Genomic DNA, 21663 nt, shown 5'->3' on the forward strand with positions numbered 1-21663 from the left:
TTAAATACATGACTAAAGCTTGTTCCATTGCATACGCATGGTAACTCCAAACAAAAATGTAATAAAGATAACTTTTTGTATGGTGAATGTGGACATTTTGACTGTTTTTAGAAAAAAAAATCAAACTCATGAATGTTGAAGGTACATAAGTGCAGATACACTTTTACACGATTATAAATCTGCCTTACAGACTACTGTACTGTAGGCTAGATAGATGCTTTGTGCTTAATTATGTTTTATTAACAATCAGCAATCAGGTGTCCACATGTTCAGCATGACTATATACAGTAGACACACAGTCTTATTTGTAAGTGTGAGCTCGTGAAATGGACATTGTAAGTGTTCTTGAATGAGTGACATGGATGATGTATTATTATTATTATTATTATTATTATTCATTCATTCATTCATCTTCTACCGCTTATCCGAACTACCTCGGGTCACGGGGAGCCTGTGCCTATCTCAGGCGTCATCGGGCATCAAGGCAGGATTCACCCTGGATGGAGTGCCAACCCATCGCACACTCACACTCTCATTCACTCACACAATCACACACTAGGGACAATTTTCCAGAGATGCCAATCAACCTACCATGCATGTCTTTGGACCTACCATGCATGCCTTTGGAATAATATTACTATTATTACTATTATTATTATTATTATTATTATTATTATTATTATTATTATTATAGGCCAGCTGCTGGGAGCAAATCAATCACTGAACCTAAAAAACAGATTAAGGATAGACCTTGTCTCAAAAGTATAAAGTGTGAACCATTTAAAAAAAGATCATGGTGTTAAGCGGTGCACAAAAGGCTTTTCTTGCATTTCTATATTTTTCAACTTATTACTACTATCCAATAAATTTATATATGACCAAATATACGACATGAAATGTTACATTGAATCGTATAATTGCCCAATGATGAGTGAGATTTAAGTTATAAATATAGGCTTCACAACAAAACCATATATATCCATTTTATTGGGCGAAATCAAATGAAAGTGTTCCCACATTTCAGAACGCGATCTTTTTGTAACAGGCTCCATTGACAACTCGCAACAATAAGATCTCCTACTAAACTCGCTATACAGTAATAGATTCCGTGTAATACTCCAATAGAACACACGAGGGCGCACCGCCGTCTGTCGCGCACGATTTTAAACCTTTGAATCAGATAACGAAGCAGTCACGTGTGTGTGTGTGTGTGTGTGTGTGTGTGTGTGTGTGTGTGTGTGTGTGTGTGTGTGTGTGTGTGTGTGTGTGTGTGTGTGTGTGTGTGTGTGTGTGTGTGTAAAACAAAGCTTCGGACGTCATTGGTCACGTGATTTTGTCAGAACGAATCATGCTTCGATACAAAGCTTCAATGAAAATCGGTTCATTTTTTTGACACACGCCTCGGAGCTTCAGTGGTAACATCACTACTTTTGTCTTTATGTTGTATGTTGTGTGATTTGCATAGAGTGGTGTGTAGCGAGTAGTGTGTGTGTGTGTGTGTGTGTGTGTGAGAGAGAGAGAAAGAGGGGGAGAGAGAGAGAGAGAGAGAGAGAGAGAGAGAGAGACGTTGTAGCGTCTCTTTACCTTCCTTGCTTTCGGCGTCATGACACACCTGACGCGACAGCATGGGTTTAAATTGTTACCGACTGTCGCGTGCACCGTAGAGGAGTGCGCCTCAGCGGTAGCTAAGCTAATCGGCGGGAAGAGCATTGTCTCTGCTGGCCGCATGAACAAGGCCGTGGTGATGTTTGTGGATGAGATTCACAAAGTTGAGTTTGTGGTCACTAAAGGGGTCGTAATTAAAGACACGCTGGTCACAGTTTTTCCCCTCAGTAGCCCCTCGAAAAGAGTTATTTTGTCCAATGTCCCCCCTTATGTAGACAATGATGTACTGACTGAACAACTGACTAGATTTGGGAAACCAGTGTCTGAAATAAAACTGAGTACAACAGGCTGTAAAGACCCCGAGCTGAGGCACATTTTGTCTTATAGGAGATATGTGTACATGATTTTAAACAACAGGGATGAAGACCTGAACATCGTGTTTAAAATCAAAGAAAATGGGGAGGAATTTGTTATTTTTGCAACTTCTGGAGTGTTGAAGTGTTTTGGGTGTGGTCAGGAGGGACATATGATCAGGAACTGTCCTGGGGAAAGAGGTTGAAGGTAGTCCGGAGACAGAAATACAAAAAGAAAAAGACAAACATGACCGTGTGGAAAGCAGTGTACAGACAAAAAGTCAGGAAGAAATAAAACAGCAAAAAAGTAACACAGAAGGTCAAGAAGAATAGGAGAAAACAATTGGGCCAGATACAGAACAGATGGAGACAGGAAAAGAAAATCCAAAAGTTAATGACAATCCAGAACAGAACACAGAGACAGTCAAAAATCAAAGTAGTGAGGAGTCTGTAGCTACAGACAACACGGATCTGATCACAGAGGATGTAGAATTCACTGTGGTCAGATCCAAGAGAAAATCTAAAGCAGGTAGTAGTGGCCCACAGGAAGACCCGGAAGAAAGGGCTTGTTGAAATGGAACAGGAAAAACAAATCATAAGCAGTCAAGAAGCAGTGGAGTCGGGCAGTGAGCAAGACACTAACACAGAAACAGACAGTGATGAGGATAAACAAAATAAGGAACAAGCAGGTACATATAAGGTGAAAGAGATTAAAAAGTTTCTCCAAAAAACAAAGAATATGAAGGGAGTTAAAGTAGACCAGCACTTCCCTGACAAACAAAGCTTTGTGGACTCCGCCACAACCATAATAAAGGACAAAAATAAAAGCTTCACACACCAGGAAGTCTATCGTTTAAAATAGTTTGTAACTAGAACAAGACAAGATCTGCTGTGTGACGATGAAGAAAATGCATAAGCCATTACTCTGTAGCATGATGCTAGTCTTTTTCTGTCTTATACTTTTACTTATGACTGATTTTAGCATTGCTTATTTAAACATAAAATAAGGAAGGGGAGGAAGGTATGTTAAAAAAAGAACAGAACTCTGCGAATTAATGAAACTAAATCATATAGATGTAATGTTTGTACAAGAAACTCATAGCGACAAAGAAAATGAGTCTAGATGGATGATGGAATGGGAAGGTGAAGTAGTATTGAGTTTACTAAGTCCAGTAAGTGCAGGAGAGGGCATTCTCTTTACCAAACATTTTTTATCAGAATCCTACACTACACAGGAGGTTATCGCTGGTAGGTTAATGTTGATCAAGGCAAAATATGAACTTTTTAATCTTGTATTTATCAACAATGCTCCAACTAAAGGCCCTGAACGAGTTTTATTTTTAAACAAATTATGTGAACTTTTATCCAGCTGCGAATAGAAAGAGTATCTGTTTTTAGGAGGAGATTTTAAGTGTACTCAAAATGACTCAGTGGATAGAAACCACACGGAACCTCACGTAGCATCAACACGTCTGTTAACAACTCATGATCTGGTAGGTGTTTGGAGAAGACAACATGGAAATAAAAACAATACACATGAGTGCATTGTAGAGACCATTTTATTTCCTTAGCTAGATTAGACAGATTTTATTGTTTTAAACATAATTTCAATGTTTTTAAAACTAGCAAAATAACACCTGTTAGTTTCTCAGATCACTTTTTAGTCAGATGTAGAGTTTGTATTGCAAATCTTAAACATAGAAGTGCATACTGGCATTTTAATATATCTTTACTGAATGATGCTAATTTTATTGAGTCTTTCAGATTTTTCTGGACCTCTTTTAGAAAAAATAAGAGAGATTTCTCCTCCTGTAGACAATGGTGGGACCACGGGAAGGTTTTAATCCAGCAGCTCTGTCAGGAGTACACTGCCAATGTCACAAGGGATATCACCAAGTCATTAAGAGAGCTGGAGATATATATAGTGGAATGCCAGGCTTTAACTGATTCCACAGGAAACAGAGGACATTTTGAGAACTCCAAGCAAAAAAAGCTTTAATGGCGGATCTATTGGGCACACGTTCAGGTTTTAAGGGAATCAATGAAATTGATGCCCCCTCACGGTTCTTCTTCGGACTGGAGAAAAGGAATGGCCAGAGCAGAATCATGCACACACTACGTACAAATGATGGGCAACACATAAAACACAGTAACGACATTAGACGGTACGCCACAAACTTCTACAGAGATCTGTACAAGAGTAAATACAGTGACTATGAAGAGCTGTTAGAGAGCTTTCACAAAGGACTCCCAAAAGTTTCCCCAGAGGACAATGCTGCACTGGAGGGCCCGCTGATTCTGGAGGAGCTGCAGGCCGCCTTGAACAAAATGGCGGGTGGAAAAGCACCTGGAATAGACGGCCTACCAGCGGAATTCTACAAGTTCTTCTGGCAGGATCTGGGGGAGGATCTGCTGGAGGTACTCACTGAAAGCTGTGAAGAAATGTGTCTACCCCTGAGCAGCCGGAGGGCTGTACTTACACTTCTCCCCATAAAAGGGGATCTACAGGACATTAAGGAACTGGCGTCCAGTGTCACTGCTCTGCACAGACTATAAAATAATGTCCAAAGTGCTGGCTAACTGTCTCAGAGATGTTATGGACTCTGTAATACATGTTGACCAAACATACTGTGTGCCCAATAGATCCATCATTGATAACGTTTCTCTGATTCGGGACATTTTGGACGACCAATTTGGAGCACCAATACCTCTGGAAATCTCTGGAGGCTTTTGGTCTCAACCCCAGTCTTATAGCAATGATAAAGGTGATTTGCCAGGATGTGGAAAGTGTACTCAGGATCGACAGAGGGTTAAGCGCTCCTTTTAATGTAATTCAGGGAATCAGACAAGGCTGTTCTTTATCAGGTATGTTGTACACTTTATCAATTGAACCGTTTTTACACAGATTACGAATGTCTTTAAATGGTTTTATTCTTCCTGGTTTTAATGCTCCACATGTTTTATCTGCGTATGCCGATGATGTTACGGTTTTAGTACAAAACCAAAATGGAATCAAGGTCTTAGAAAAAGTCGTTTCTGATTTAGTCAAGTTTCCTCATTGAGAATCAACTGGCAAAAAAGTGAAGCTATTGCAGTAGGAAATTGGACCTTCGGTTTACCAAAACTAACAAGTGGACTGAAGTCAAAAGAATTCAGATACTTAGGGATCTATTTAAATGATGAAAAGAAAAACTGGGAAGGAGTAGTAGAAAAAATAGAAGGTAAACTAAAAAACTGGGAATGGCTAAAACCAAACATGTCGCTAAGGGGGAGGGTACTGTTGACCAACAACTTAGTAGCCTCAACACTGTGGCATTGTTGAAAGAATTCAAACAGCACTAATCAACTTTGTATGGGACAAATTACACTGGGTTCCTCAGAGTGTTCTCTTCCTCCCGAAGGAAGAAGGAGGGCCGGGCCTAGTGGACATTCGGAGCAGAGTCGCAACTTTTCGTTTTCAAACAGTACAAAAATACCTGATCGGATCTGATTCCCTGATATGGAGAGATTTTATGAGTTTTATTCTGCAAAAAGTCAGTGGCTTTGGTTGTGATCGCACCTTATTTTTAATGGACCCTAGTGTTTTAAATGATTCTAACATGTCAAATTTTTGCAAAAGTGTTTTCAAAGCATGGACTCTTTTTGATCGTGGATCCCAAGGCCCTGCTGTTCACTATATTGGTTCCTAGAAGAGCCTTTAATGGAAGGAGGACGATTAGACATTAGAGACACTTCTGCAGGCCTCACACAAACACAAAATTTTACAACCTTGAGGAGATTAGTGGACACTGCAGGACCGGACTTCAAAGACATGAGAGCAGTGGCCAAGAAACTTGGGCTACGATCACTGCAACACACTGAAATCAACGTCAACAAATGGATTAGCAAGTTGTCAAAAGAGGAACTGCTTTTATTAAAGGAATACCATGAAGGAACTGAAACACCGGATAAAGGCGACCCTTTCCCTGAACTGGAACTTTTACCAAAGCTTGATGGTTTTAATGGTTTGTACCTTAATGCAGACAAAAGACATGTTTTACCAATCTACAGTATGAAGCAAAAGGAAAAGAAATTTACAAATGTTGTGTAAAATCTGTAAATAAAAGAAAGCTGGATGGGAGGAAAGGCATGGTGTGGAGGGACAAGCTGGGGGTTTTAGATGACACTAAGCCAGCATGGAGATTGTCACTTAGAAAGAGAGCAGGTGATTTACAGTGGAGAATTTTACATGGAGCAGTGGGGGTCAATGTTTTGATCTCGAAGTTAAATCCAGATGTTTTAAAGACATGTCCCTTCTGAACAGAAACAAAAACTGTTTTTCACTGTTTTTTAAAATGCAAAAGACTTAACCCTCTGTTTGAGCTGCTAAAAACACTTTTTATCTCTTTTGGTGAAACATGGTCCCAGGTACATTTTATTTTTGGAGCTGGGTATTTAAAAAAAAGAGAAAAGCAGTAATGGGAACTGATTAACTTTATTGTTGGAGAAGCAAAAATGGCCATTTACATTAGCCGGAAAAATGAAGTAGAGAAGAAAGGATTGATCAGTCCCATTTCTGTTTTCAGAGCTCTAGTGAAAGCTAGAGTCAAAATAGATTTATTTTTTTAAAAGCAATGAATGGTTTGAGCACTTTTATGTTGAAATGGTGTTATGCTATCTGTTTTATTGATGATGATGATGATGATGATGAGCTAATTTTTAACAACCTTTTACACTAAAAAGAATTTTTTAAGAAAAGAATTGCTGCTGGTTTGTAACATTGTATTGTAATTTATTGTTTATTTTATAAAGCTGAGTTAAAAATAAAAAAACTCTCTCTCTCTCTCTTTTTCTCTCCCCCTCCCTCACTCCATCACTCTCTCCCTATTGCTCTCTCTCTTGCTTTCTCTCTCTCTCTCTCTCTCTCTCTCTCTCTCTCTCTCTATCTATATATATATATATATATAGATATAGATATAGATATAGATATATATACACACACACACATACACATACACCCCCTGTCGTCTCAACTTGAATTCCTCCTACGGGGTATAATAACGGGATGCACTATACCGTAGTTTTTGGTTGTTTATTTGTTTTCTAAAATAAATCTACCTGTATGACTGTTTTGTCCTTCGTAGTATGCTCGTTTTTTGTTTGTTTGTTTTTTGAAAGTGGGCGTTTTTCCAAGACCTACGGAAACACGCCCACTTTACGTCCTGGTAACGAAACCTCTGGAATTTAGTGAATTCCTAATAAATAACATATATATCATTTCCTCCCATCATCCCATAACGTACATACGAGAGCCCAGTGTCATGTCGCCTCCACAGCACTAGATGGTGAATAGAGTCAGGATGCTGAGAAGATTCTCTGACTAAATAATAATGTAAACAGGACGTCGCTTTCTGTACTTGTATGACCAATGGTGAGTGATTATAAACTGCCCCTGCTTTTCTAACCCTTAAAGTGAACGCGCAGCTTCTCTGCTCAGCAGTTTTAAAGTAAAATGCTTATTTTCTAGACTGACTTTTCTGTTCCTGCTCTGTCTGTTGTCGCAACTCATCTCTAATCCGGGGTCCATTCACTAAGGTTTCGTCAGAAACCTTATAATTAAGGCATCGAGTACGAATCAAATGTATCTGTGATTTAAGAGGTGCCTTTATCGAGGCATTTTTAAAGCAGCATACACTGGTTGTTTACTGTGCAACACATCCCATAATTCAGGGCGTCTGTTAAAATGGCAGCATATAAACATGATGCTGGGATATTGAGAAGGAACAGCATATGGATAAATCCGTAATTTCTAGTTTATTTTTGATTAAGATCGGTCGAGAAATTATTGCTGTAGCCCCAAAATATTCAATTTGTTTTCTCCAATTTATTCAATAAGATCCAAAGTGTATGTCGGTAACCTAGCAACGCGGTCACTGCTGCTGCATTCGAAGAGTCTCCTTAAAATATATTGTCCCGTGAAATGTAAATAAGTGTAAAGAAAACTCGCCTGTTCATTGGTCATGGCCACATACGTCATAATTATCATTTGTTATGAATAATTATCCAGGGTGATTATTTTCTGGCATGTAGATCCGTAGAAAATCAGGGATATTATCCGTCAGTTTGTAGGTTGCACATTGCAATGTACATAACACCACAGCAGAATAAAGTATACTTTAGGGATTAACTGGATGTGGTTAAACTCAAGAATCTACATATTTTCTACACATTTATTATCAGCATGATTTATGTAACAAAATACTGCATCCTTGATGCCTGATGGCTGACTGATCAAGTTCTGCTTTTTTTTAGCTACAAGAGTCAAATGAAAACCTTAAAAGTGTGTAAGAAATTGGAGAAAATGTATTTAATTTTGCTTTAAATCTGTATTTGATTTTTTTTAATTAATAATAATAATAATAATAATAATAATAATAATAATAAATTACAGGACTATTATCAAGAAGACCTTCTAATGCAGCCTTAAACCTGAAATATTTTGTAGAAAATGTAGAAAAAAATAAGGTTTTATGTTATCCTTATGTTACAGTTATTATTTCAGTTTAATTGATTCATTTCATTTATAAAATACTTTTTGGTCCTTCTGCCTATTTGTTCCTTTTATTATTATCTTTGTGTCTTTTGGTTTTAAATTATTATAGTTTTTTATTATTAATTTTGTCTGATTGATTGATGTGAATAAAGGGATGTCATTCAATCATTACTTTTATTTTGGTTTCTGTAAAGCAGTGAAACAGTTTACCTGTATATAGACCAAGGATACAGGGGTTATTATTCTTTAACCCATGTTTTTGTTCTTTTTTCCCTTCTCAGGTTAAAAATAGATCAGGATGGTTTGCTTCTGCATTTGGGATTAGAATAAAAGTGTATTTTTTCTCTTGGATGACTGAAGAAGTGAGAGATGAGGTTCTAACATCTGTAATATATACTGCACGACATGCCAAATCATCTTAGGAGTCATGGAGACAGGTTTGTCATCTGCTCCAAGCCTACACTGGATAAAAATAGAACAAAACACACGACATGTAAAACCTAAAAATGGCTGCATCTTATCACTGCAAAATATTGATCTACTCTCTGACTTGAGCTGCCCTGTACAAGTTAAACAGGAATCGGATCTATCTCAATCAGAATATTTACCTTGTCCTAAGTTTGAGGAGTTAAAGAAAGAGTCTACTGTGATGAATGAATTAATTAAAATGGAACCGCATGATGACTCTAACTCTAGTCTGACCATAACCACTGAAGCGTCACACTGGAGTGATGATAATTTACCACACGGACTGATTCCTCCTGTTGAAATGGAAGATGATGAGTACCATGTAAAATGTCCCAAAAACATCAGTGCATGTCAAAAAAGTTTAAATAAAAAAAGAAGTGCTGTCAAAGTAAAGCTTCATGATTCAAATACAGACAAGAAATATACAAGCAAACAGAGAAAGGCACAGAAACAAACCAAATATCACTGTGTCAAGGGCCATGATGGCAGGACGTTGTTAAAAACGCACACACACACTGGTAGTGAAGAAGCATTCTGGTGTGAAACTTGTGGAAAACAGTTCAGAAGGTATGACCTCCTCAGCGACCACAGGAGAGGGCACAGCAGAAAAAGACCATATGCCTGCGATCAGTGCGGCATGAGGTTTTCCAAACCTGCTTATCTGAAAATCCATCTGCGCAGACATGCTGGCGAAAGGGCATTTCCTTGTGACAAGTGTGACAAAAGGTTTTTTGACAAGTACGACTTAGCAGTGCATCAGCGAGATCACACAGGTGAGAGACCATACGAGTGCCGAGAGTGTGGAAAGAGCTTCAAGCGGATTTATATACTGAACAAGCACAAGAAAACGCATTCTAATGAAAAACCGTTTGAGTGTAACGTCTGTGGAAAAGCCTATAAATATGGTTACAGTTATAGGTTACACAGGAAAACTCATTCGGCATAGATTTTATCATAGTCACACAGCAAAATTAAAATCTGAATTTTCTTTTTTTTTACTGATGCATTTTGTTGACATTTTTTTTCCTTAGCCTGGCTAGACAGTTATAAAAGGTTTTATCATATCATATTGTTAAATATAACTTTTTCAAACTTTTCAAGTTGATAAATATATTTATGCAGTTATTTTTGCAGTTGGTACTGAGAATTTATGGAATTGGTTATTTGATGCTTACGTGACTACTGTGTATCCAAATTAGAGTCTATATGAAAGAAATGCACTGATTATTTCAGATTGTGTGTAATGACTGTATAATAATTCTGCAATTTGATTAAGTGGTGATATCTTTTAACTCCTCAATGCCATTGTTTACTGTATATACTTGTTTAAGTATAATAATAAACATTTTTGGAGATACTCTTTGGCACATTTTCCTGACAAAATGACTGAACAATATTGTTCCTCAAGTTATGTTTAAGATATATTATACAGATGGGGCTTGTAATGATGCTCTCAGTATTTATTATTTAATTAATTAGTTTATGAATCAAATAATAATGAATAAATAATTGTTTAAGAAATTTCAAACGAGTGAACTGATTAAATATAAAAATAAAACTAGTTTAAAAAGATCCACAATTAGATGATTAAACATAAAGGTAAATCATATTCATATCATTCAAATATTGTTTTCTATATTCAAGATGAATAAAATATTTTTTGTTATGTAATAACTAATTGATAATTAGATTTTTTTTATTTGTAAATTTTATTTGTGCTTATTTTTTATAAGACACTGCATGCTCATCAATTCTGCATTCCGTGAATTATATAAAAAGACAGATGCTTAAAAACACCACAAGGTGGAGTATAAAGATAACGCATAGACATGCTGTAGGGTCAGAATCGCATTAATACACCTTTATATTTTTTTATTCTAACTCAGGATATGTGACATTGTAAAAACATCAAGACCATGTTTTAAGGAGATAGCTTTATAGCTTACTTTTTTATTTTCATAAATAACATACCACAACTCTCTTGAATCAACTTGAACCCTTTAAAGTTTACCTTTGTTATTAGGGCTAGTTATTGGTATCCTACTGCAATGCATCTTAAAATAATGGATATTTTAAGTGACTTAATTCATCTGGCAATTTAAACCATGAGAATTATTTTACCATGTTTAAATTTAACAGTATATTTTACCATTCATTGTGTTAATGTGAGTTTTTGAACAACAAAAAAATGTTAATGTTGCTGCTTTTATTCTTAGATTAAACAAATGAAAGAGACTGTTATATATTTACTCAGACTTTGCTCAAATATCTCACTTCTAGCTAAATAAACAGGACCATTTGTGTTTCTCCTGACGAGGCAATATGTGAAACTACACACCTAAAGCCAGCAGCTAGAGCTGCTATAATATAGTAATTACAAATAATAGATTAAATGAGCAAAATGATCATTTGAAAGAGTTTAGTGTTGTTTCTAAAATACAATGATCAGATATTTTTCCTATTCAGTTTACTAGAGTATTATATTATAATATAATGTTATAGTTTCTTTAAGATTATTTTGCCTATTTTCTTTTTTAATTTTGACATCCTAAAACCTGATTTAAAATAATACTAATGATCTATGAGCATAACTGAAACAGTTTTTGATAGATTCTGCACTACAATTACTGTGTTCTTTCAGATTCTGTGTTGACATGCCCAAGCAGCTTGCTGATATGAATATTTAATAGTTATTTAATAGTAGCCAATAATTATCAAGTCTCACTAATATATATGCGCATATATTATTTCCCTGGCGCTGATTGGCTTTTGCGGTTAATGACGCACACGGTTACCTACTGAATACTCAATGAGGTCCTAGCTGTAGCTGTGCAAATAAAGAGAGATAACGGGCCGCGAACTACGAGCTAAAACTGTTTTTTTTTTTATTTTTTTTTTGTTATGACATGTTAGAGGGATAGTTTAACAAGTTACTAACAGGGATTCCAGGAATATCGCTATACGAGCAGGAAGAAGGGCGATATTTCCCGCTGTGGGGTGTGGAAAAGCCCGGACGCGCCGTTATAAACTTAGCAAGTCATCGAAGTTGTCTAAAACAAGTGACTGTGGCACAGAGAGAAATATAGCCGCAGTTAAAGATGAGCTTGTTGTCTGCCATTGACAGCAGCACCTCGGTGTACCAGCCCGCACAGCTTTTAAACTGGGTTTATCTCTCTTTACAAGACACGCATCAGACCAGCGCTTTCGATGCTTTCCGACCCGAAGCGAGTTCTGGCCATCCGGATCTGAGCTACAGTAAAACCCCTGCAGCCGAACTCGGCTCCTCTCTCAGCTCCAACTATCTCAACAGCTTTTTTCAGCTACAGCGCAACGAGGTAGGCCTTTCTCCTGAGTTTCAGAATTTATTTTAGTGCTTAGAAAAGTTGGTGTCAGTTAAACTTATTGCCCGGGGCAACAGTACAGAGAGTCTATAAGCAGCACCATGACGATTCATAAGAGCATGATGAATCATTTGGTTATCGCTAAATACCTGGCTTACACAGTCATGACTGTTAAACAAGCTTTCTTCATTACTAACTTAACTCAGTTTTGCTGTTAACCTCGTTTAGCAACATGTCAATAATATGTCATTTTTGTCTCATTATGTACCTAGTGAATGCCACTGATTCATTAATGAACCGCTTTGATTTGACTCGTTATGTCTCTCAGCCTCTTGTGGAAACAATGCCTATAATATGTCTCGCTTAAATGTAGGAAATTAATTTCAATTAATAAACATTAACTTGGTTAGTTTATATTTCTTTTATGTTATTCTTTTATGTATGTACAGCATGTAATATATAGATATATATGTAAACATATTTACAGCATGTAATATATATATAGATATATATGTAAACATATGTACAGTATGTAATATATATAGATATATATGTAAACATATTTACAGCATGTAATATATATAGGTATATATGTAAACATATGTACAGTATGTAATATATAGGTATATATGTAATGCATATGTACAGCACAGTATTTTAGGAAATAAGGCAGCATGTGAAACGTCATGACATCATTAATTCATAAGTAATACTCTAAAACTTGTTTCTAACAATAATAAAAAGAGAATGTTGGCCTGATGACTAGTTAAATTAAACAGCATCTGATTTTGATTATATAGTGGATTGTTTAATGACAAGCAACTTTTGGCATAAAGTGTACATCAGGGCCTCAGAAGATGAGCGCAGTACATTATTACTGTTGGCACTACATAGGGAAAGACCAAGTTTCAAGAATAAACACTGGATTGTAGAGATGCTTTCGAGATGATGATAGTAAAGAATGTTTGTCAAGAGAAATAATTGATTCCAGAGGCTTAATCAAATGATTCAAAAAGTATTACATTTAGGTTATATTGCTAACCCTAAGAAAAAAGACAGGATAACACACGTTTGACAATATTTTGAGCGTTTATTTTTTTAATTTGCAACTTTACATTTTTTTTTCTGCTTAGGACCAGAAGACTTTATGGCTACAATGTCAGTGTTAATTTACTTTGTGTTCAGGTCAGTTTGGTTTGGGTCAGTTTTCATAATGTTTCTGTTGGGTAAGAGTGAAAATAGCAGCCCTAACTATAAAAATGTGCTCCAGATGAGAGACAGCATGGTTTAGTGCTGTTTGTGAACTTTGTAAAAGCAGTGAAGTGCACAGAGCAACACCTCTGAGAAGCATTCACCTAATCAAAGGCCTCAACTTACCAGCAACAGCTGTGTGTGTGTGTGTGTGCTTGGGTGCATATGTGCATGTTTTCTATGTGTTTACATGTGGCTGTGTGTGTGTTTACATGTGGCTGTGTGTGTGTGTGTGTGTGTGTGTGTAAGAAGTGGCAGTAAGGTATAGCTGGGCATGAGTAACCCTCTGATAGGTTCTCCTACTGAGTGAGAGTGCAGAGAAGATACACGTCCTCCATTAAACAAAGGGTGTGATGGCCATCTGCTCTCACTGTGAGCATCGTCCATACTGTACCTACTAAAGCTGATCACACTCCTTAAACATCTGATTGCATTTCATTGTTACTACAGTAACTTATAGGAATATTTTTGTCATGCTTTCCTTTTTTAAATTGTTTGGAGGTTGAATGAATATTTTTAAAAGTTAGCTAATTATGACTGTGTTGCTAATTATGTCATTCAAACAGTGTAGGCTGAATGAAATACTGTATGTTGCTATGCAGTTCAAACACATGCTATAGATTAAAATAATCTAAACTCAGATTTATGCTCAAAGTGTGTTTCTTCTGGATGCCTTATATTTAGATGGTTAATACAGTACTGCTTTTATCCAGTAATTGAAAGCATGCTCACACACACACACACACACACACACACACACACACACACACACACACACACACACGCTGCATGTGCAAACTATTTATGTGAAGATGAGAAGACCTATTTATTTGTCCCCGCTTAGTAGAAGATGGGATTTACTTAAGTAAGTGTAGGTGACGCATGTCTGAATAAATTTTAGGTTATTGTGTGTTACCCTTATTTTTCTATTTTACTGTCACAAAAACAATTAGATGGGTTTCAGTGGTTTGGACACAAAATGACTGGCAGATGTAGAACCATGGGGGCTTTAATAACTTGTGTTTGATGTCTCCTGACTCTATCTATCCCATGAACATAATTTGGCTGAGAAACATGAGCTGGTCAGTGTCTTGCATTTGTAAAAACTACAAACCTCCTATGTCCAAATTTTGTCAATTTCATATTTTTTCACATATCGATGCTATTGGTCAGTCCCCACATGGGTCTGTTATTTTTACAAGTTATTAACCAATCTAAAGTCTTGAAAATAGCTTGAGCGCAAATCTCAACGTGACCGCAGACTTTATTGAACACTGCTGGCAGCAGCGATCTCTGTGTCCGCACCATTCTTATCAATGACAGCATAATCTTGTATCTCCCTGCTCCCAAGTCATACAGTAAAGCTTGTATCCCGATAAAACGTGACTTTGGGAAAATGTTGTGTTAATGTTGGTGCACAACAGTATGATAGCAATAAAAGGTATAATAACAACTTTAACGATACAATGTTTAATAACTCAAAAAAATAAGGCATTTTTTTAATTTCCTGAAAAATAATGGTTTTGGAGATACGAGGATTCCACCCGACAGCGACCAAATATAACTTACTTAATCCAGTGTAAAAGTATTTTTCTCAAGAAGCAATGACTCCTGCAGTTTATTCACCACCAGGCTTTGTAGTGTTTGTGTGTGTGACATTCCTGCAGTCATTGTGGTTCTAACACACCTCAGGCTCAAGCACTGGTCTTGATAGTACTGTTAGAGAAACCAAGCCGACTGCAGGAGCGAAACTTGTGAGGTGTTTCATTTTATTCCGATTACTCACTGTGCCTTGAAAAGTCAGTAGACTGAACTCAGAGCAGTAATACTGTCGAGTAAATTTGAGTTTGCTCCCCCACAAACCCCCACTGGTTTGTGGTTACACAAGCATTATATAATTGTTTTTTACCCTTTTCTGCTTCTGTTTTATAAGGCTGCTGACATAATGTGACTAATATGATTTATACCATCAGGCAAGTTTAAAATGGATGTCAAGCACGACTTGGTGTACATGACGATATTTCCAAAGAAAGGTTCTAACTAAGTGTTTGGCTATGTTTCTTTATTTAGTATATGGATTTTTTAACGATTGCGTTAAAAAACGATTGTTTTCTGTTTCTGTGCAGGCCCTGAATAATGGCTTATATAAAAGTGTTTCTCCGTATGGCTCTCTGAACAACATCGTGGATGGGCTGAGCTCTCTAACAGACCACTTCTCCGACCTCTCCCTGACGTCTGAGCCACGCAAGCCTAGCAAGAGACCTCCACCTAACTACCTTTGCCATCTCTGCTTTAATAAGGGCCATTACATCAAGGATTGCCCTCAGGTAAATCCTGTTCCTCCCAATATCCTATGTATTGTCTTATTTCGTTTGCTTTAATAGGAAGGTTTTATGCAAGCTACTACTGCTAACCCTAGTTCGATTCCTAAGAGGGGAAGCCTAGTGGTAGCCTAGTGGTTAAGGTGTTGGACCACCGACCAGTAGGGCATGAGTTCAAATCTCGGGTCTACCAAGCTGCCACTGCTGGGCCCCTGAGCAAAGCCCTTAACCCTCAATTGCTCAGTTGTATAAATTGAAATAAATTGTAAGTCACTCTGGATAAGGGTGTCTGATAAATGTAAACTTTATCCTGTGCAGCCTTTTATGCAAAGAGAGTTGTTAGGTGAGTTGTTATGAAGTTACAAAGCATGAGATCATATTGGTGTGCAAAAGACAAAAAGAGAGAGAGATGCAGTGACCTACTTTGTGAACCAGGCAACTCTCTGTCTTTGTAGTCTGGTACAGTTATCAAGTACATTGTGATTTGTGTCGTTTGTTTCTCATTTAAAAATGTATTAGTTATGTATCATGTAATCTCACTTCATTACTTGACTCTCACAATAGTGGTTCTCGTTCTGAACACTCACTATTCCATTATTAATAAGCATGTGCATATAAATGTATTCATAATTTTATTTGATCATTTAGAATCAACTGATGTTTTATATGCAAATGAGAACGTTTTTAGGGAAATCTGAAGCAACCCATGAGGAATTCTGCTTCAGTCTCCATGTAGTCTACACAAAGTCTGAGCTGAACCATGTAACCTGCATTAATTAATGATGTAATTGTATCAGTAAGTGTGAGAACATTATATATTCACACAATATTCCATTTTACGTGTCAGTCTCATTGTATAATATGACTGGAGCATACGCCACTGTCTTACAGCACAAGACATCGTATGAGATTTCCCATAACTGAGCTTTAGCAACAGCTACTTAGATTTCACTGTTGTCAGTGAATCCTACAGATAAATGCAGAAGATTTTAAATTACTGATTTATTTATAACATCTCTCTTCCACAGTCCTCTTTAACATGGACAGTAATATGTGTGCAAAGATCTTGTCAGTAAGCAGCATCACTCTGGATGTTTTTATGGTTTTTGGACACAAAGAGAGGGTGAGGCACTCAGTAAGATCCAGACTTGAGTCAGAGCTGCATGGAATGGTAATGCACACCAGATGTGGGATTAAAATGGCAAGCCTCCCTTTATGAAAGATGATGAGGGTTCCCTGCAGACTGTTAAAAGACCTGTGTCATGATAAAATACCTCCACCTCTTTGACTGTACTTAAGGTGAATTTAGTGACAGGGCCTCGGGCATATATAGTGTTGTGTGTTCAGACAGATGACCAACTGCTGATAATGTTTTATGGTCTTTAAACTCTTTTAAGGTCTTTAAAGAAGCACTTTGTGTAGATGTAGCTTATGACATAAGGGTATTAATGATAAATGATGTAATGTATTTGTGATAAATATCATATTATTACAGTATTTATTGCATTTGTCCAGTAAATAAAAAACTCAGCGCTCATTCAGATGAGCGACTGGATCGCTGAGGTACAGGAAGAACAGACAGTGACTAAGTATGCACTTCCTTTGATTTAATCCTCCTGAGAAATCCTGCGGTGTGTGTGTGGTGACTTTGGAGTTGGGGCGTAGTGTAAATCATGAGCCAGATCTGTCCTGTTTTAAATTTCAGCTTCTCAGGTTAATGCCAATGGAAACAGAAGAAAGTGCAGTCCCCAGGCAGCGTCCACACCTACACACTTCAAATGATAGTATTTTAATTTATTTTTATTCCCCCCTGAGTCTTTACTATATATGATTTACTTACCATTACCGTTAACTCCACACAATCAAATCCTCACTGCTGTATTAGCATATGCAATGTTCAGTTATGTTATACCATAATGATTGTTGAAAATTAATTCCACCTCCTAGGTGTTTTTGTAGCCATGCAATGTCATGAAAAAAGGACTGTTGCTCAATGTTGCATGGTGTCAGATCTTATATTCTTTTGTAAATTCTGACCGAAAATAAAATGCAGGATAAACTGATCACCACTACGGGCTCGTCAGTGTCCAGTGGACTGCAGATCCCCTGCCAATACAAACAGGAGGATATGACTTCACGGGGCAAAGCAAACTCTGTGAACCATAGCCAGGTCTGAGAATCACATTCTCCCACTTTCTCCTGGCACATATACTTCATCCTTGCTCACTACAAAGCTCTTCAGATGATGGAGGCGAGAATGAATTTCCGATACTGTCCTTCCTCCAGGACACAGTGAATGGAGGCCGGGGTGTGTGTAGAGGCACAGGTTGGATAAGAACGAGTGAAAGTCATGGCTGAGTAGAAATGGAGTGTGAGGGCAGGAAGCATGTGTGCTGGGTTTAAGCTGCCGGGTGTGTAACGTCCCATGTGTCAACGTGTCATGGTGGGAAATGACGGGAGCCACGAAATGCTGGTTAAAAGAGTGAAGACCACTGTGCTGTTTTCCCAAGGGAAAATGAGTTATGAAACAGGCTAGCTTGTGTGTTTTTTTATTATTAGCATCCTATTAAAGGCTGGAACTAGGCCTGAGCTGTCTAGTTATCAATGCAGAAATTTTGCCCCTTGCCAAACAGTTTGAGTGCATGCTGGAGTGCAGTGGGATTTCCTCATGGAAAATGTGGAACTCGTACTCGTCACTCGTACTGCACTGGAATACAGGTTGCAGCACTGTATTACAGGCTTGGCATGTAAGCTAGGCTTGTGAGTCACAAACTCTGAAATGCATCCCTCATGCCATTGCCCATGTCTGTCACACAGTCATTGTGAGACTGCTAGTAATTCACAGCAGGTATTCTTATTGATAGTTGCTCTTGTTTGGTATACAGTGTGTTGTGTGTTGGGTAGGTTTAAAACAGGATTACGCCTTTTGGCTTGCATGCTATGTTTAAGCAGTGTTTTTTTTTTTATTTGTTTTTGTGGGAACTTGTGGAAATAACTACATATGCATTTATTGTACCAAGTACACCTTGAAACTGCATTGCTAAAAAAATCTATGCTTGTCTTCATTGCGTGCATCCATGGCATTTGGAAACAATATGTGGCTCTGAAGTCATCTTATGAGTGATCTCAGAACTTCAGACACTGCAGCAAAGAAAGCTCATTGACATTCCAGCAACTGAGGCCACAGTATGCTGATGAGAACCTGAGGCCACAAACTGAATGGTGACTTCAAGCACTAGGTTTCGTGTATATTAATGTAATGTTGTGCAACAGTGCATGAATAAAATGGGCGGGGATTTTTACTGTATTTTGTGGGTTGGGTAACTTGTGTTTTCTTTGTGCTTAAATGTATGTGGACATTAAGGCAAAACTGCAAAACTATAGAGACCTTACTCTTGATCTAATTATAGTTGCTGGAAAGCCTAGGTTGTGATGGCACAAAATGTTATACATCTGGCCTTTAATTCTGTACAGAATGGACCTGTAATGTTGTTATTTTTAAAGGCTGTTTAACGTAATTATTTCAAGAGAATCACTGTTGTCAGAGGCACTTGCAGGAACCAGTTCCAGCATACAATCTAGCGACTTGTTACTGAAACACCTACTCAAACGCAGCAAATTGCAGACGAAGAATTCAGAATGGAAAACGACTTTGGAAACATGGCTAAATATACACATTCCATTGCCATGATTACAGTTTCAACAAAAGATACATTATCTCAAAGGAATAAAGGAAGCTTTGTATGAAATCAATGGCATTCATATGTTTTTGATTAACATGAGAGAATGGTCATATTGCATTCCAAAGATATCAGACTTCCAGATTTACTTTAACGCATCTGTTTTAACTTCTTCAGACTTTATTTCCTTTATTGCCATCTCCTGATCGTGTTACCGAATTTCTGGAATAATTTAAGAAACCAAGAACTTGCGGTTCTCAGTTCGAGTCAAATGTTCACTGCATATCATTAACGGAGTACATCACTGGCAAGGACATGTATGCGGAGGTTTCGAATATAATATTAAACATTGTGGAGAAACATCCCCAGATTGGCCTGTGAGGGTGCTGAAAGGAGGACATGAGAAAAATTGGTTACAAAATTACATCAGCCATGTGTTTGCATTCATGCACGCGCTTAGTAAACTGCTGGCTAAATTGCCCAAGCCTATATAATCACTCAAACATCTGTAACCAGAGCTACCTTGCTCTTAAACTAATACTTGCTGAAGATTTTCTCTTTTATGTGCATTGTTCCTTAATAAAGATTTGAAACATCTGTATGATAACAACGTCCCTAGTTAAAACTGCTATAGAAATAAAATTGTATTGAATTGAATTTAGATGTACAGTTGATCCATGGCCTGTTCCCGGGAACACTGGGTGTGAGGTGAGAACCCTCAAAAGGATGCCAGGCCATATGATTTCACATTCACACCTAGGGGCAATTTAGGCCAGGCAGTTCAGCATGTTTTCAAGAGGCCAGACGAGACTGTAGAACCTGGATGAAATGCACAAAGGACACAGAGATAACATGTAAAACTCTGCAAATATAGTGACCCAAGCTCAGGGCTGAATCAGGGACTGTGGAGCTGTGAAGCAGCAGTATTTCCTGCTCCACCACCCTGCTGTTCCTGGCAGCAAATTGTTGAGTCAAATCAGCCGACTCAGGTTTGATCACAAATGTTTCCCTCATGTTGCGTTGGCTCACTTCCTCTCAGTGTAGTGGTTCTCACAGGTCTGTTGATCAACTGTGGCAGATTTAACACGCTGTGGCATTTTGTAACATATGGCTTTAAAGATCTCACTCCTCTCTAGCAACAGTGAAACATTTAATCTGGTTGTGTCCATCCCCCTAATGTTACAGGCTCATTGAGCCTGAAGCAAATGCTTTAAACTTTGCCATGTTGTGTCCTAACCATTTGCCCGCACTCAGTCCAGGTGATAAAGTCTTCGTATTTTGTTAATGCTGTTGGCGAGAATATTTGTATTTTGTAACGTACTGAAATGGCAAATATCAGTATTGGGGTTGTGCAATTTACTTTGAGATGAAAGCCTTTGTTTGTATAATACTTCCATTAGAACTAGACACATCTGTGAAAGCAAAACACTCTGATGTAAGAGGCAATCAGAGATCTTTGAGGAGGCAGCCACCTTTTCTCAAGGCTCTTGCTGAGATAATTGCATAAACACAGATGTAATAGCCAAGGCCGTGTTGTAGTACCCATGTTGCATGGAGTCCTCAAACATACATATATCCATGCAATCTCTTTTCAATTTGTCTTTGCGGTATGTTGCATCACAGATGACCTTTTACCACAGTTGAAAAAAAATAACAATTAGTTTCTGTAATCTGGGCAAAGGCAATTTCCTGACGAGCGCCTCAGAACAATAACTCTGAGCAGACGTGCTATATTTATATTGTACTTTCTCCAATCGACATAACTTATAGCATTTTACATAGTTCCCTGTCTAGCTGCGTAGCTGATCTGATCACTTAAATGAAAACAAACAATAGCTGTGATCATTCATTGTTGTAATAAAAACGTACAAGCTCTGTTTTGTATAACAGCCACACAACCACTATTGGACAAGCCGCCTTGTGAATTTGAGTGCACTGTGGTAATAAATCATCTGTTTGCATTCCTTGATGTCTAAGCCAGCTGCTATGTGTTTTTCGCAGTCTGTCTGTCTGTGGGCTGATAAACTGCCTTCATTCTGCAACACAGCATCATAAAATCATTAAATGTGTGTACTAACATTCAGAACCTAAACAAATGTTTCACTTAGGCCT

At 37.6% G+C, this 21663-nt stretch overlaps 2 protein-coding genes across 4 annotated transcripts in view; both read left to right on the forward strand.

Moving 5' to 3' along the window:
- The first annotated feature begins 1396 nt into the window (after positions 1-1396).
- wu:fj13e08 (zinc finger protein 782) lies at positions 1397-10320 on the forward strand. 3 transcript variants are annotated; one of them, XM_060872501.1, is made up of 2 exons: positions 1397-1415; positions 8772-10320. In XM_060872501.1, the coding sequence occupies exon 2, from the start codon at positions 8918-8920 to the stop codon at positions 9902-9904; it is 987 nt and encodes a 328-aa protein (XP_060728484.1). In that variant the 5' UTR covers positions 1397-1415; positions 8772-8917; the 3' UTR covers positions 9905-10320. The 3 variants fall into 3 exon arrangements, with proteins under 3 accessions (XP_060728484.1, XP_060728482.1, XP_060728483.1); XM_060872499.1 differs by lacking the exon at positions 1397-1415 and adding an exon at positions 4723-4823; XM_060872500.1 differs by lacking the exon at positions 1397-1415 and adding an exon at positions 7305-7368.
- A 1439-nt stretch (positions 10321-11759) lies between these two features.
- zcchc24 (zinc finger, CCHC domain containing 24) overlaps positions 11760-21663 on the forward strand; it is a 28852-nt gene continuing 18948 nt past the window's right edge. The window contains exons 1-2 of the mRNA XM_060872502.1: positions 11760-12293; positions 15677-15877. Coding sequence (XP_060728485.1) covers positions 12057-12293; positions 15677-15877 — 438 coding nt within the window. The 5' untranslated portion in view covers positions 11760-12056. The remainder of the gene's footprint in view (positions 12294-15676; positions 15878-21663) is intronic.

Source organism: Tachysurus vachellii, chromosome 6 (genome assembly GCF_030014155.1).
Source record: "Tachysurus vachellii isolate PV-2020 chromosome 6, HZAU_Pvac_v1, whole genome shotgun sequence".
NCBI classification, from domain to species: domain Eukaryota; kingdom Metazoa; phylum Chordata; class Actinopteri; order Siluriformes; family Bagridae; genus Tachysurus; species Tachysurus vachellii.

Bases quoted from the DNA above. Each gene is read 5' to 3' on its own strand.
- wu:fj13e08 (XM_060872501.1), top strand. From the start codon at position 8,918: ATGGAGACAGGTTTGTCATCTGCTCCAAGCCTACACTGGATAAAAATA.